General features: G+C 44.1%; 1 protein-coding gene across 2 annotated transcripts; it reads right to left on the bottom strand.

Annotated features, from left to right (window-relative positions):
• Positions 1-216: 216 nt before the first annotated feature.
• SEC61A2 (SEC61 translocon subunit alpha 2) lies at positions 217-16,905 on the bottom strand. 2 transcript variants are annotated; one of them, XM_081927763.1, is made up of 12 exons: positions 16,800-16,905; positions 14,601-14,668; positions 13,201-13,266; positions 12,657-12,735; positions 9,810-9,941; positions 9,389-9,498; positions 8,517-8,670; positions 5,526-5,686; positions 2,199-2,396; positions 1,898-2,089; positions 1,711-1,787; positions 217-1,306 (listed from the first exon to the last, which is right to left on the bottom strand). In XM_081927763.1, exons 1-12 carry the CDS (start codon positions 16,804-16,806, stop codon positions 1,120-1,122), a joined length of 1,431 nt encoding a protein of 476 aa, XP_081783889.1. In that variant the 5' UTR covers positions 16,807-16,905; the 3' UTR covers positions 217-1,119. The 2 variants fall into 2 exon arrangements, with proteins under 2 accessions (XP_081783889.1, XP_081783890.1); XM_081927764.1 differs by lacking the exons at positions 12,657-12,735; positions 13,201-13,266; positions 14,601-14,668; positions 16,800-16,905 and adding an exon at positions 10,230-10,328.
• Between the last annotated feature and the right edge of the window lie 582 nt (positions 16,906-17,487).

Below are 17,487 nucleotides of genomic sequence, written 5' to 3'. Positions count from 1 at the left end.
AGCCCATAAATCTCTAGTGTAGAAGGGGAAGAAGGCTGTCTTCAACAAGCTAATCTCTCTCAGCCACAGTTTTTATAAATCCCAAATGAGAGGTAACACTGGCCCACCTTACAGGCTCTAGTAAAAGTATTTTCATCCAGCCAATGTTAAGTTCCTTGAGTTTAATGGGAGAGTCGAAAGTCTAGTAAGTAAAGCATCTTACACAACAAATAAAGCAACATTTTAATTAAATAAGTTTATTGTCTAATGTTTACACTGCTTACACTGCTGCCAAGAAGCACAATGATTTCTTTTTCAGCATGACTTGTTAATTTCCTCTGCTTTAAGACCTAGGGCTTTGGAAGAAGAAGGGGAGAAGTTTCAACAGTATTGATTCCCCCTGCTTCAAAGAACACATGGGTCTATAATAAGGCAAAGCAGCACTTAGAAGGCTGCTACTGGCTGCTGGGAATCTTGGATAAGGACTTCCAACCTTACTCCTCCCATGTGCCTTCACAGATCCCAAATTTGCAAGTGAGATGGTTAAAATTCTCACCCCCCCCTCCTGGCTTCAAAGCATGGTGCTTGCAAGGGAACATGGCAAAGGCATCGGACACTGACCACACACCAGGAGAGTTGGGGTATGCAACAGGTCACATTTCTTTAAGTTGTATATCAAAAGGAATTCATGTAAATATATATTTCAGGGGGGAAATTGCATGTACTTTTTAAAATAAGCTCAGGGATTCTCACATGTGGCCACTTGGAACTCTCTTGTTGTGGTTCCCTTTTGCCAGTGTGTGCAGGTACATTCAAGCCTCGTGATGGAGTGTCCAAAGTGTTCACTACTAGCAAAATGGTCTTTTGACTATTTCCACAGGAAGGCAGATGCACTATTTTCCAGCATCACAGGCAACAATGGAGATATTTTTTTGTATTTTTAACCCATGTAAACTCTTTATTCTTAAGGCAGCTGGAATAGAAGCTGCACACAGGCATTGTGCAATACCTTTTATGAGATATATGGCAAGTAGCACTTGGAACGGGGGTGAGGGCCGGACTGGCATTACTGGAATAAAAGATTGCATGTCATCAAAATACAGGAGTTCCTTTCTTACACATCACATGGTATCTCAACATTTAGAAAAATAAAGCACCCACCCCTCCAACCTCTGCCTGTTCTTTGACAAATATCTCAAAATATTGATAAATAATGGTGACAGCAAGTAGAATGCCGGTGCCTGAGCCAATGGCACCAAGGAAGTCCGCTAAGACAGAGAGGGCCCCGATGCACAAGCCTCCAAATGCAGCTGCCGTGGGGATGTACCTGTGGGAGGAAATCACTTTTAATGTGGGCCTAGCAGGCTGAACTCATTCTTCTGCACAGGTAAGTCATTATGGCTTCAATCCTAACCCCCATTAAGTTAAACTAGACTCATGAAAATGAAAACACACCTCTTGATTCACCAGAGAGGCTGAAAAAGCTGTAGACTAGTTAATAACAGCCTGAGTTTGAATCATTTCTACCCACAAAGTCCAATATTTCTTTATGATTGTGACTGCAGCAACAAGGGGCCAGGTAGAGAGGCAGCAGGATTGAGCTGGAATGCATCTGTGTTCTGCCCCCACCATATAGTCCAAGCTTAAACATGCTTACTCAGAAGCAAGAGCTGTTGGGTTCCATGATCTTACTCCTTAGTGGGTAAACTGGAAATTCACAGCAACTCTTACCTGTTTAATTCATGAACCATGGATGTATCCCTGTGGCCTCTCATCACCATTTGCTGTTCTTTCAGTTGTTTGGCAACCTGCAGAAACACATGTGTATCAGGTGGCTGCAGTGTTCTGATAATTAGAAACTAGCCTTGTGCGAAGAACAGCAGCAAAGGTTTAGAGAACAGTCATGAAAAATACCTACATCTTTTGCAGATGATCCTGACACTTCGATCCATGTCTTGGAGAAAAATGCACAGGAACCCAACATAAATATGATATAAACAATTACATGGACGGGATCCTCAAATATAGCACCCATGGATTCTGGAGGCGAGAGGTAATAGCAGAGGCCTCCAACAGGGTAGGCACGTGCTGGACCACCACCAGTGACGTCCTGGAGAGGAAACAGTAAACACACCAGCAGCATTAGTGCCCTTTGCGGATCAAAAGCTAACATACTGCTACTTGTAAAGGCAGCATTCTAGGAATGGGTGAATACTTACCGCCCACTGCCCAAGTAAGTTTACCAAGAAGTTGCCACTGAACCGCACAGACAGCATTTGAGAAATAACATAGAGGTTGGAAACTAAGGCAGACTGAAGAATGATGGGAATGTTGGAGGTGTAAAAGAGTTTGATAGGATAGCTACTGTATTGTCCGCGATATCGAGCAGACTTGATTGGGAGATCAACACGAAATCCCTTGGGGAGGAAAAAAGAAAAGTTAATGACTAAGCTATAAGAAAATCAGAAATGCATTCACTAAGAAGTCACAGAAGTTGTTAAGTGGCTTGGAACTTTGGACTGGATTATTTGCATTTCTGTTACAATTAACCAGAACTGGCCATCTGTGATCCTGAGTCCAAGGATTTATCAGGTCATGCCTGCACACTGAAGTCTAGATGCCAGAAGCAAAGGTTTTGCCTAGTTTTTTCAAATCAATATACAATTCCTCTGCTCTGCAATTAATTGTCATGAGCAGAACTTCTCTGGGGCCCCTCTTTCACCCTCCATACTCCTTGTCTGAGTCCCCCATCCCTTCCCCATCCAGACCACTCCACATTTCAAATCTCCACTGTCTTTTCGTAAGCTCTCTTGCTTCTACAGATGCACAATTATGCCTCTTCTTTCTTTCTGCCCTTTTGCACTGTCACAATTGAGAATCCTCCCAGCTCAGCCGCTACATACAAGGACTCTTCTGCCTGCCCCATGCCTCTTTCCCCATGCTCAATCCCAATCAGAACCAGCTTCTGAACAAAGGAAACTTCTCAAAAGTTGTTTGTGGCATGGCACCAGACCCCACTTCTGTTTTAAATCAAGTCCCACTAGGTATGCCCAAGCACCCAGTATACTGACAACAGCTCTTCAGATCCTGACCCTCCTCTCCCTCTGCATTCTCTTAGTAAACAGTGGAACTTCAAATGAAATGGATCAGCAGTAGGTTCAGACACACAAAGAGGAAGTACTCATTCACACAAAGCATATTTAACTTCTACAGAACTGACTTCCAACGGATGTCTGATACCCAGTGGCTCAGATGGCTTTAAAGGGAGATTAGAAAGATTAATGAAAGCTAGACACCAGAGAACACACAATGAAGGAAGAGTGTCATCTTCACACTCTGTGTAGCCAGATGTTACTGGGGTGCATGGAAGCAACATGGACTAGATGGAACCCTGTGGTTTGCTCCAGCAGGGGGTTCCTCACATTTTCAGAATCTAGCAACAAAGCTAACCATCACACAATTCTGTTATTTCCAACACCGACACATTTTATAATTATACAAGGAGTTCAGAGCAGCCTCCCATCCAACAGGGCCAAACCTGCTTAGCTTCAGCAGTTAGCAAAGCTACAGTATCCAAAAGAAAACTGGTGTTAACTACTGTAACACCACTCCAAATGAAAGTGTTGGTGCTGATCTTTAAAGCCCTCAAGAGCCTCAGCGCAGTGTACCTGAAGGAGCGTCTCCACCCCCATCGTTCCGCCCGGACACTGAGGTCCAGCGCCGAGGGCCTTCTGATGGTTCCCTCACTGCAAGAAGTGAGGTTACAGGGAACCAGGCAGAGGGCCTTCTTGGTGGTAGTGCTCGCCCTGTGGAATGCCCTTCTATCAGATGCCAAGGAAATAACTATTTGACTTTTAGAAGACATCTGAAGGTAGCCCGGATTAGGGAAGTTTTTTAAGGTTTAATGCAAACTAAGTTTTTTAAGGCTTAATGCAAAATAGGCAAACTCGGCCCTCCAGATGTTTTAGGACTACAACTCCTATCATCCCTAGCTAACAGGACCAGTGGTCAGGGATGATGGGAGTTGTAGTCCCAATACATCTGGAGGGCCGAGTTTGCCTATGCCTGGTTTAAGGTTTTACTATGTTTTTATATATGCTGGAAGCTGCCCAGAGTGGCTGGGGCAAACCAGTCAGATGGGTGGGGTAGAAATAATGAATTATTATTATTATTATTATTATTATTATTATTATTATTATTACTATTATTATTATTATGGGCTTACTATGAGTTTTAACTCCTAAAAGACAGAGAAAAGAAGCTACTTGTGGGGATGTGTCTGTATGCTTTGGATCTCTATAATGTTTTTGTTTAATATGTTTCATAAGGCTTATTGCCTGAGGAAACAGCAGGAATTGGAATACTAGAAAAGTGGGAGAGAGATGGGAGGAGAAGCAACAGTGGGCTAGCCTGCAATGTGTGAGAGCACAGCCTCGCAGAAACACCCAGGCAGTGTTGCAGCCTCATAGGGGCCTTGGCTGCTGAAAAGGATTGCAGCATTTGTTCGTTTTACCCAAAAGAACACAGTCTTGTTTATTTTATGCCAGATAAATTTATTACAGTGGTACCTCGAGTTACATATGCTTCAGGTTACAGACGCTTCAGGTTCCAGACTCCACTAACCCAGAAATATTACCTCACATTAAGAACTTTGCTTCAGGATGAGAACAGAAATCATGCTCCGGCGGCGCAGCAGCAGCAGGAGGCTGCTAAAATGGTCTTCAGGTTAAGAACAGTTTCAGGTTAAGAATGGACCTCCGGAACAAATTAAGTACTTAACCCGAGGTACCACTGTACAGTGGTGCCCCGCAAGACGAACACCTCGCAAGACGAAAAACCCGCTAGACGAAAGGGTTTTCCGTTTTGGAGGCGCTTCGCAAAACGAATTTCCCTATGGGCTTCCTTCGCAAGAAGAAAGCCCATAGGGAAATCTCCAGGGACCTCTTTTAAATGCTGGTGGTGGGGAGCAAAGCCTTCCCCCCCCCCCGGCCTTCAGAAGAGGTCCAGGAAGGCCGGCGGGGGCCAAAAGGCTTTGCTCCCCACCGCCAGCATTTTAAAAGCAGTCCAGGATAGCAGGGAAGCGCTTCCCGCTATCCCGGATGGCTTTTGAAGGCAGGCGGGGGGGGAGCAAAGCCTTTCGGCCCCCGCCGGCCTTCCTGGACCTCTTCTGAAGGCCGGGGGGGGGGGGAAAGGCTTTGCGCTGCGTTTCTCCGCTCTCCCGGGAAGGCAGGCAGGGGGGAGCATTCCTATGGGAAACCGTGCTTCGCAAGACGAAAAACTCGCAAGACGAAAAGACTTGCGGAACGAATTAATTTCGTCTTGCAAGGCACCACTGTATTTTCTCAAACTAATTTAGAACAAAAATTATCCTAACAAAACTTGAAATGTGGCTTTCCTCCTGACACAAATGCTACAGTGAACGTTCTGGTGCCTGGTGAGCTATTCACAGATCCTTTAGGGCTGTTTAGGATGCTTAGACCACGGTTCCTTCTGTGAGGGAAAAATAATAGGTCTGTAGTAAGATCTACGCAGCAGACTTCACCTACCTGAAAATATATAACTACAGCAAACACAAATACTGTAGCAATCAGATTCATAAGATTAGGCAAGTTCTGGCGGTAGAAAGCCTCCCGCAAAGCACGGACTTTGTCGGTTCGTGTGGCCAAAAGGTGGAACAAGGCAATGACGGCACCTTCAAATTCAGTTCCTGTGTGTACCAAAAATAATAAACAGTAATCCCTATGAGATATAGACAGTACAAGCCTGGTGATAAATTTCACCAGGGGATAAACAAGATTATTTTTAATAAAAGATGGCAATGGAATTAACACAGAGAAAAAACTGCAAGGAATGAAATCTTACAAGGAACAGAATGCTAAAAAGGGCTGCATACAAATAAAATAAATTGTGTTGAACTTCTGCAGGTATTACAAAAACTTCAAACATTACAACACATTTCTGTTTTTTAATGCAGAACATCATGCTTTTGTTTTAAAGAATTTGGGTGTTGTAATCCAAAATGTTACAACAACTCAGTGACTAGATTTGGACAACTGTATCTTGACTTACTTAGCTGAGGTATGAACAAGATGTCTAGCCATGCATGCAGCCTTTTGGCTCCTCACTTTGGCCAAGCAAAAAATTCCCAGGAAGTTTCCCATTAATTCTAGCTTCGTGTTTCCTCTGAGCCAGGAAGCTGTGATTAAGAGCTTCAAGTAAAGGTAAGGTATTAAGCAAACTTCAAATGATAGTGCAATATTCTAGCCTATTCCAAATCTATTCCCCATAATTTCTAATTCAATCAAAATGGGAAACATGACTAATGGAAGACTTCCTAGTTTGTATTTGTGACCAAAAAGATTGTTGAGAGCTCAGATTAATAAGCAAATTAACAATGTCTGAATTGTGATAGTGTAAAGTCATAATTTACAAAATATTTGCCCCCAAAGAATTATTAGGGTGATGCATTTAAAAATAATAATATTTATTACATTTCTATAAAGCCCTTCATCGGAGGATCACAGGGCAGTTTGCAATATATATATGGCCCCCTGTTTAAAAGACCATAGATTGTTTAGTTAGCTGAAGGCCTGAGAGTCGGGCCAGGATCAGTGTAATATGCTGAACCTCTCTTGTACCTGTGAGCAACCTGGCTGCCAAATTCCACACCAGCTGACATTTCTAAACTGTCCTCACAGGCAGCACCACATATAACACTGTGCAGTAATCTAACCAAGAGGTTACCAGAGTACAGAAAACAGAAGTTAGGCTATCCCTGTCCAGATAGGGGCATAGCTGGGCCACCAACCAAAGCTGACGGAAGGCACTCCGGGCCACTGAGGCCACCTGAGCCTCAAGGGACTGCAGAGAATCCAAGAGTGCCCCCAACCTGTGTACCTGCTCCTTCAGAGGGAGTGCAACCCCATCAAGGGCAGGCAGCCTTCCTTCCATCCATCCAGTCTAGGGAACCACCCACTAACAATGCCTCATAATTCACTTTTCTGGTGTTGCCTTCTTCCAGTCAACCTCCAACAGGGGTAAATAACTCTGCTGCATCTAAGCACTGGGTGCAATTTGCTCATTTACGTGACTGCCTAATTAGGAGGCATGCTCAGAACAGTGACCCAGGGCTTCTCTGAGCTCAGATAACTCTTTCTTTTGCACACGCCAGAAGTAAACCTCTTGGTGTGCAAGAATGGAATATCCCCCCCCCCTTCCATTAACAAAAATAGTGTCCCTCAGCTATCAGTTGTCTGGAAAACAGAAGTGTTAGAGAGAAAATGCAGATAAGCAGAAGATGAAATAGTGTGGCACAGTAGCAGAAGCAAATCCAAGGAAATAAAAAATTCAGAAATCAGAAGAGAGAAACTCGCTCAGAGAGAGGGAACAGTTACAGAATCTGGGTTGCAATCCTGCACTGAATTAATTGTTTATGATTCCCACTGAGGTCAGCGGGACTTACCTAGGCACAAGTGATGATAGGATTGCCCCTTTGGATTTAAAAGTTATGCTAGATGCTAACCTCTCAGCACAAAAAGGGCACTGCTTCTCTACAGGTAGGCCACGACTCTGCAGCTGAAGCTGGAGAGGCTAAAACAAATAAAGTTAACATTTCTGTACTGCAGATTTCCAGGCAGACTTTTGGCACAGCAACCAAGATACCCCAACTACGGGATTATTCTTTCATCAGAAAACAGCAACTGTGCCACAGTATTTCCATTCAGCATATATTACATAAATGAACAGATCATAAATCACAAAAGGAGTTTTGTTCCAGACTCTGGTGGGAGGCCTCACCACACATGCACAGCAACCTTCTGCTCTGACACGATGTGATGACATGGCTAGCACCATGAGACAGCCTTCTGGACAGCGAGTCTGCCAGAGTCTGTTAAGAAACCCAGATCAATTTTGCCTCCCGCCCTGCAAAAAATAATAATCAAAAACCTACTGCCTCCTTATCCTTTTGCAGCAGAAAATAAAGCATGCATAGTGACGTAAGACAGCGTTTCCCAACTAGCTAAGTGCTGGGGACCTCGCTTTTCAAAAGCCAAGCCATGGACCCCCTACTTTTAAAAATGTTGGTATTTTTGTTATGTGCATGGTGCCACCATATCCTCCAATATGTCCCAGAGCAAAACTGGGTCACGCATCTTCTGGGCTCCTGCATGTGTCGGGCAACCTGTGCGAGAACACAGCACCCCAAAACGGGGTGTCCTGGGCAGCTGGTGGGTATGTGCCACAGACCTCCTGGGTGTGTTACATGAACCCCTGGGGTCCGCAGGCCACCAACTGGGAGCCAGTGATCTGGGACATTTCACTGTTTGTGGTTATGAAGATATTATTCTAATATCACATCTTATAAAAGTTCATTTGGTGCAAAGCTTGTGCCTTCACTATGCCATGTCTTCATTTAGTTCCCCATCAGCTGATTTCATCCACTGCGACATCCATGGTCACTCACTATATTAACTTAAAGAGAGCAGCTGACAAGCATGCATTTGGTCAAAAGGTCAGATTTTCAAAGTGTACTATACCTCTGCCAGTGTTAATAGTTGTAGGACTGAAAGCCTTCCAGACAATGGTTTCACAGATGTTGGTAGCAATAAAGAGGGAAATCCCAGAGCCCAAGCCATAACCTTTCTGCAAGAGCTCATCTAGTAGCAGCACTATCAAGCCAGCAACAAACAACTGTGGGTGAAAAACACCAAAAGATCCACAAAAGTGGTTTAATATCTGATTTGCGTTGTTCAAAAGTGGGCCACATTTGCTATCAGAGTTGCAGTTCCTCCTTCTGTCATTCCAGTTGAGTAAAGGAAGTAACAAAAACCTCTGGAATCATCACTAAAATGTATGCTGCAATTCTTAGCATAGATGCTTGAAAGAAAATCTCACCAACAAGAATAGTACCAAGATCAGAGGAGCTAATGAGCACTGTCAAAACAAAGAACGGTGTATTATCAAAAATAAAGATAATTAATTGACTCCTGGTTATTCATTGGGAAGTGCAAGTAGTTTTTTTTTTTTAAAAAAGATCTTATATCTGAAAATATTTGGCATTTTGTTTTTACATATGCCTTGGTCAAATCTCCTTAATAGCACAAAGAAAATAATTATAGAATATTATCTAGCTGGTACAGCACCTTGGTGAGTGATCTGAGAGAAGGTACAAAATAAATTAGAACTTTTAAGGAAGTTTTGTTTCCCTTTATTAGTATACTGATTGAGTTGAGATATAGTTGATTTGAATTTATTTTTAATAATGAAAAATATTTTTTTATTTAACAAAATTTATATACCACTTCATTGTAATAAAAGCTCTAAGCGGTTTACAAGAAATATTAAAATTAACAATAAGAACCAGTTACAAAGAATTATTAACTATACTTAGAGTATTCAGAAGGCGTACCTGAATTATAATCAGGAGACAAATTCCAGCCCCCATTTCTGCAGGATCTCCATACATCCCAGTCATGACATACACAATTGCTTGCCCAATAGTAATTATCATTCCAAACACTGAAACAACAACAAAAGAGGCAGGTATTCCCTGCTTGTATGACCAAACAGACATAAGTAAAGTTTGATTTGATTTTGATTTAAACTGTCTATTCTGCTTTTCCAACAATAAATGTTGAATGCAAAGCAGCTCAAAATAATCACAAAAGCACTGAAATCAACAAACATTACAATCACTATTAGACACAATCACATATAAATAAAGCAAACAACAACAAATTCATCAAAATGGTTACTACAATTCAATAGAGCATAGAGCATTAGCTAAGAAAAGAGGAAGTTTCCATTAGGGCAAAGATATTAATACTCACACTTCTGAGCGCCATTAAAAAGGGCTCTGTCTTTTGGTGTGTCACCAACTTCAATGATCTTGGCTCCAGCCAGTAACTGCATAATTAAACCAGATGTCACAATGGGAGAGATACCTAGCTCCATCAACGTGCCTGTAAAGGAGAAGATACTCTTAACAATAGTGTAAACTAATACAAAGACTTCTTACAATTCCTTAAATACTCCAAAGTCTCAGTCCACTGCATATTTCCCCACTAGCATTGTCTTTCAAATATAATTGGTCACATACCTAACCATAGTGCTGGGCTTTAAACACTGCATCCAGAATGCTTGCAGTATTAAACAGTGTTAAGGGTGGAAGAGTATTTCCACAAACAACATTAGCTGCTCTTAAAGGCACAAGAGAGCACACTAATTTAGTACACATTAGAAATAAATACCTTCCCTCCAGGTCTCCTAGACAATATCAAGATTCAACTGTACAGTGTCTTTAGCACGGCTCGTATTATCTGGAAGGGGCTGGATCATCTCTTTCTCTCTCTTTTTATAAAGAATGTTTATTAAAGTTTACAATACTAATACCATAAAAAGAAAAAGAAAAAAGAAAAAGTAACAAAAATACAAAAATATTTTTTTTAAATGAAGTTTCCAATGCTTATTTTCATTAACTTATTTCCCAGACCTCCTCATACCTCCCTTTTTTGTATTCCAGTTCAAATTGATAGTTCAGCAAATCCTTATCAATAATTTTTAACCTGTTCCCAAACCTTTTTTTCCATAATCTCTTAAAGCATTACAGCTGGAAACCACTTAATTTCTATCCAACATCATTCTAACATTCATTAATTTTACAGTATTTCAATTTCTGCACTACATAGTTAAAATCAGAAATCTTACACAAGAAATGGGAGTCAGATGTGGCACTTTCAGAAATATAAGTCACATACACACACCCAGTTGACAGGTTCAGCAGGTGGCTTCATTGGCTACTGGATTTGCAAGAGCCCACTTGGAGAAACAGAGAAAAGAGAATGCCCCCCCCAAAGTGGTCTTCCAAGTAAAACTAGCGGCTGACCCTGTCTCCACGAGACCTGCACTGATGGTGTATATACATACATACGTACACACTGTGCTTTTTCCTGGGGGGACACAGGGGTACGCACACCCCTAAACATTTTGTAAATCTAAGTTTGGCCTCATTGAGGGACAGTATTTCAAAATGAGTAGGAAAATGAGAGTACCCCTGAACATTTTTTTTTTTAGAAAAAAGCACTCTGTGTGCACGCGCTATAGCAAGTGGTCTTCCAAGTAAAATTAGCTGCTGACCATGTATCCAAGAGATCTGCAGTGATAGGGAGAAAAACATTTTGCAAAATATACCGTATTTTTCGCCCTATAGGACGCACTTTTTCCCCTCCAAAAATGAAGGGGAAATGTGTGTGCGTCCTATGGGGCGAATGCAGGTTTTCGCTAAAGCCTGGAGAGCGAGAGGCGTCACTGTGCACCGACTCCTCTCGCTCTCCAGGCTGCGGCAGCCGGCAGCACGGAGCATGGGGCGCCCTTCAGATGACGCCCCGTGCTTCGCGCAGGTGTCCGCAAGCCTTGCGCACCTGGGGGATCTCCCCCTGGGCGTGCATGGCTTGCAGGCGGCAGCCGGCAGTGTGGAGCACGGGGCGCCCTTCGGAGGACGCTCTGTGCTTCGCGCTGGTGTCGGCAAGCCTTGTGCACCCGGGGGATCTCCCCCCGGCGCGCAAGGCTTGCGGGCGGCAGCCTGCAGCGCGGAGCACAGGGTGCCCTTTGGAGGATGCCCCGTGTTTTGCGCAGGTGTCCGCAAGCCTTGCACGCCGGGGGGAGATCCCCCGGGCGCGCACGGCTTGCGGGCGTCAGCCTGCAGCGCGGAGCACGGGGTGCCCTCCGGAGGACGCCCCGTGCTTCGCACAGGTGTCGGCAAGCCTTGCGCAATGGGGGCGCGTGGGGCGCCCTGAAGCAGAGCGCCCCTGGCGCCGGGCAGACATCGGCCAGCTCCACAAGCTCGGGGGACAGCGGGGAGGCGCAGCACTGCTATCCCACTGTTCCCCGACCTGGTTTTGGGGAGGATATAAAGGGGGGAAATTTCCTTTATTCCCCCCAAAATAGTAGGTGCTATGGGGCGGAGCGTCCTATGGGACGAAAAATATGGTAGGTAAAAATTATTCACATACCAAAATACAGTAATTTTGAAACCCATCAAGTACTTTCCAAACTCTAACAAAACTTACTATTTAGCTTCTCAGTACCAAAGAGCAAAGATCAATGCAAATTGTAATTTCAAGATAAAAAGAGCACTTGTCAATTGCACATTCTCATTGATCTGACCCCAACTACCATACTTCTCCATCTATAAGACGCCCCCTTGTATAAGGGACCCCCCATTATGGAGGACTAAATTTTAAGAAAATGAGGGGAGATGGCCCAAAGTTGTTGAGCCTCTCCCCCCACGCAGCTGCAGACAGGAAACACTCCCTAGATCGTTTCCCATGGGAAGCGGCAGCGGGGGAAGTTGCGCTTTCTCCAGCCATCCGGTTTGCAAGAGCGCAACCTCCCCTGATGCCGCCATGTGTGGGAAACGATCCAGGGAGTGCTTCCCATGTGCAGCAGCATCCAGTGAATTTGCGCTCCTGCCAAAGAGCTGGCCGGTGGCGCACCGCTTCTCCCCCTCCCCATGCCACTATCCATGTATTGGACGACCCTGGCTTTTTGACGTGATTTTTGAGTCACAAAACCTCATCCAATACATGGAAAAATACGGTATGTGCACCATGAGCCATCTCCAGATGGTAAACCAAAGCCAGAGAAAAGACAACAGGAGAGATGATTAGAACCCTGACCTCTGTTTGATGCGAGAATGACTCTCATCCAGTAGAAAGGATCTGCAGAGTCGGAGGACATTATTCCAAACAATGGTATCTGCAAGATTCATAGCAACATTACACTTAAAATATATAAATGAGGGAATCCCCTCCCCCCACACCACCACCCATCATCCATTTGTTGAGCACAGACAAATATAATACTGCAATAATCAGCAGTTGACTTCAAGACTCTCTCAAGCATATGGTTGCTGGTTAAAGCTTGAAAACAATGTAAACCTATACATGTCTACTCAGGTGAGCTTAATAGGACTTCCTCCCAAGTAAGGATTGTGACCTGAAACAGCCCCAACAGAAAGAATGTTAAAAGCCCCAGGTTATTTTCAAGCCAATATCATAATTCTTTGTGTGAATAATTCACTGAGCTTTTTTCTTTTCTTTTAAAATGTGAATTGTTGGTTGTTTCTAAGAGGGTGCTTCACTTCTGGGACTTTTTTCTGCATGGCAATAACCCTTACTGTCTCCAGCCGTGTGTGCCAGTTATTACCACATTGATACTTACCTGGCAGCATACTAGAAAAATGAAGAGGGTGATAGCTGTCCATAAAACCTTTTCTCTGAACTGAATCTGCAGAACACAATGAAAAAGAAAGAAAAAGGGAAAAAGAGAAGTCTGGCAGGCCAATAGTATAGCGAACATACAATAAAGCAGCCCTAACTGGCAATTTAAGGCAGACTTGTATTTAGACACTGGCATGCAAGTAACCAGGGTAGTCCCTCCATATGTCTGTCCAGCAAAGAAGGACACAGCTCTCCATCTCTCCTCTGCCAGCCCCCAAGAGGTCAGTCCATATGTTCTGTGGCTTAGTAACCTCCATGGGCTTGATTACAAGGCTATACTATCGGGGGTATACAGTATTCACATTTCACCAGTCCAGAAGGTATGTACAAGCTCTGACATGGGAGCTAACTTGCGTATCTCCAATACTGAGGAGAGACAATGTCTGTCCTTCCAAAGTGGCAAAGGAACAGGAAGCACTAACAGTTTGCACCTCCTGTTGTACAACAACAATACATCTGCCCCTTAAGTTCTTACTTAAGGGGCAAAGTAAAATGCTTATTCCACTGGACTCATTGGGCTAGGCACTGCAATCTAGGTAGGCACATCTACTCAGAAGTCATGCCCATTAGTTCAATGGGGCTTACTCTCAGCTGTAATCAAAACCCCCAAGTCAGCTATGATGAGGCTTGATGGTGTGACAGGGGGGCATCCACAGTCCTGCCACTCATGCCAATGAAAGTGGAATGTGAGGAGAACAGGAATAAATGCTTCTTTGACATACCAGGTCCCAAAATGGCACAGTGAAGAGGCTCGGAAGAAGCCCATTGTAGTCACGGGACAACAGCAAGTCCAGCTCAGGATCCTGTAGCTTGTGCCCACAGAGTGGCTTCTCTCCTCACCCTGGCTAGAGCAGGGACATTGCACCTCTATTTGGGAGCAGTGCTCCCTAGCTGGCAGAGTTGAGTAGGGTTTGGAAGAGGGACACCTCAACCTCATCCCAACCACCGCCAGTATGGAGGCCTGTGGTTTGGGACTGCTCTGTTGGTTGTGACCAATGTTTGCTAGATTGTGCTCCGTGTAACTAGACCAAAGTAAACATAGGGCTACATCAATGGAACATGTCAGCACCTAAACAATCACTTCAACAGAGGGATTTTTACACATTTAGATTTTTGAAGAACACAACTTGCATCCCCAAATACAAACTTTGTCACAATGTCAAGCAAACTAAAGGCCTGTATACAGTATTCCAAAGAGCCAGAAAAACCTAAATAGGTAGTACATAGCCTAAAGAAACTACATGATCTCAAGCATGTTTACTCAAAGAAACCCCACTGTGTTAATTCAAAATGCATTTGATCAACGTTGCACAAATAAGGGACACCATGATGTGCACTTACTTTTCTTTCTGGCTTCTGGATTTCCGGAAGAACAGCACAGAATGGCTTAATAACTTCTAGAAATTTGACTGTTAAAGAAAAGAAATATTAAAACAGCAGAATGTAGGTTTTGACCAGTCCAAGAAAACATTTCAATTTCTCATACTAGTGTATGTTCCTGACTGCAAATATATGCCCTGGTTTGATGGGGGGACGGGATGGGATAGAATCCCTATTTTCATCAGCTCTATCTTATATATTAGTGAAATAGAACTTTGGCCACAAACTAGGTTACATACTTTTTAAAAAGTGAAAAGTCAAATCCTTTGTATGCTAATTTGTGAGTGCATTTAAGTGAATTCAATATAACTTACTTCCAAACAAACAAACACAGGAACAGGCTGCTGGTCACAGTGGGAGAATTAAGCATATACTTAACTCTCCCCCATTGAACTCAAAAGGACTTAAGAGTGACCTAATCTTTCTCATCTCTCAAAGTTGGGATGAGGGAGGTAAGGATCCATCCATCTTCTGAGCTGGATCCAGTTTCCCACCCCTGATCTAAGCACAGGTGAGCAGCTTTTGACAGCCTGGTGCCCTGTAGTTGTTTTGTACTACCATCAGCTGATGGGAGTTGTAGTTCAAAACATCTGATTGAGAAAGTAGTCCATTGTCTACCCTGGATGGGGCTGCCCTCTCCTAGGAACAGGTTCACAGCGGTGTGTGTGTGTGTTTCTGGATCCATCTTTGTCACTGGCCTCTGTGGCTAGAAGCATTTTTTACTAGCATTGACTGGTAGGATCATTCCTGGACCAGGAAAGATCAGCCACAGCAATTCATGCACTGGTTACATCAAGACTGGATTACTGCAAGGCGCTTTATGTGGGGCTTGCCTTGCACTTGATCTGGAAGCTGCAGTCAGTGCAGAATATTGCAGCACTACTGCTGACAGGAGTGAGACCCCATCAGCATGGAACACCTGTAACTCAGACATCTCCACTAGTTGCCAGTTTGCTACCAGGCCAAGTTCAAGGTGTTACTGTTAGCATATAAAGCCCTGAACAACTTGGCATCACTTTACTGGGGAAATCACCTGACCCAAAATATGCCCACTTCATCACTTCAATCTGCAGAACTTGTACTGTTACTACTGCCACATAATAGTATTTGTTCTGCATTTATAAGAAACAATCTTTTCGTGTGGCAGCACCAAAACTTTGACACTCCCTGTCTCTTCACATCAGGCAAATGACTTCATTGTACTCTTTTCAGTGCCTGCTAAAACATTTTTGTTTAGATAAGCCCACCTAGATATGTAGGACGTTGTTGTGTTTTAACCTGTTATTAGTCTATCACTGATTTTAATTTTTTGTAATATTTTAGTCGTTTTCAGCTGTTTTTACCAATGATTTTATTTAATTCTTTTTGTAAACTGCTTAGAGGTTGTTCAGAATCAAGCCTTGTATAAATTTTAAGAAATAAATAATATGAAATAATTGTAGCATCACAATCTGTAAGATTAACATCACAATTTGCAAGATGGTTCAAAATGATTTGTGAGCTAAAACATTTCTTTTCCACTTGAGATGCTTATGAAGAAGATCATTTATTAAATTTGTAGACCACCCTATAGCCATAGATCTCAGGGCGTTTCTCAATGTATCCTATATGATATGCATCTTCAAATATCTAAAGGGCTGTCACATGGAAGATGGAGCAAGCTTGTTTTCTCTTGCTCCGGACTCGAGTCTAGAATCCAAAACAATAGATTCAAGTTACAAGAAGAGATTCTGACTAAACATCAAGAAGAATTTTCTGGCAGAAAGAGCTGTTGGTCGGTAGAGAAGACTTTCAGAAGTGGTGGTTGACTCTTCTTCCTTGGAGATTTCTAAATGAGAGGCTAAATGTCCAGCATGACTTAGCTGAGATTCCTGAATTGCGGGCTGGGGGGCTGGATTGGATGCCCCCTGGGGTCCCTTCCAACTCCACGATGCTCCAGGCTGTTGCCTCGCTCCTTCTTGCCCCGTTAAAGCAAATCCTGCCGTTTCCCCTTTGGCCCTTTTTGCATTTCCGCTTCGGAGCCCTGCGCGCGCGGGGGGGGGGGAATGCGGGGCTCAGAAGGGGCTCCTCTCGCCCCCGCCGCCCCCCCTCGCCCCCCCTCGCCGCGCAGGACGCCCCCCTCCGGCCCCCGGCCCGCTCCCTCCCGGCCCGCCGACTCACTTCCCATGCTGGCGAAGGCGGCGCCCGGAAGAGGAGGAGGAGGCGGCCCCCCCGCACCCGCCTCGCCGCCGCTCACGTGACCAGTGACGCCTTTTTCCTGCGCGACCGAAACTCCGGCCACGTTGAGCCGCGCAGGGCGGAGAGTCGCGCCACCTCGCTTCCTTGTTTACATTCGATTCTTTAATTGGAGAGGCGCTTTGATTTAATTTAAATTTATTTATATTTGTGTAATAAAATTGACGGGCGCTTTATTTATTTACTATTAAATTTGAGGGGCGCTTTTATTTATTTGTTTAATTTGACGGGATTTTATTTTTCATTCATTTATTTATCCGCTCCAAACCGCTGCCAAACTGCTGCAGTTGTTTTCAGCCTTTTGCTGCGAAAACTGCGCGTTTTGAAGTGTCCCACCGACTGAGAAATTCTTAATTAAACCTGGGGTCAAACTATCATCCCAAAGCCAGACCATAAAATTCCCATCACACTCCAAAGTGTGGCAACAATTTTGCCGCGAAAACACGCCGTTTTACAGCAGGGCTCAGCAAACCTTTCCATCAGGGGGCCGGTCCACTGGCCCTCAGACCTTGTGGGGGGCCGGACTATATTTTGAAAAAGATAAATACCCGGCAAGCCAGTCCCGCTGCTGCCTCCGGACCTGAAGGAGGACGCACTCTGCGCGCCCACCGGC

This window comes from Podarcis melisellensis (genome assembly GCF_964234715.1).
Source record: "Podarcis melisellensis genome assembly, chromosome: 10".
In the NCBI taxonomy this organism is placed as follows: Eukaryota; Metazoa; Chordata; class Lepidosauria; order Squamata; family Lacertidae; genus Podarcis; species Podarcis melisellensis.
This window is presented reverse-complemented; position numbering and strand designations above follow the sequence as displayed.

Bases quoted from the DNA above. Each gene is read 5' to 3' on its own strand.
- SEC61A2 (XM_081927763.1), bottom strand. The intron at 5,687-8,516 runs GTATAGTACACT...TGGTACACACAG, and splicing joins AACTATTAACACTGGCAGAG to GAACTGAATTTGAAGGTGCC. The intron at 1,307-1,710 runs GTAAGAGTTGCT...TTCCTCCCACAG, and splicing joins ATGGTTCATGAATTAAACAG to GTACATCCCCACGGCAGCTG.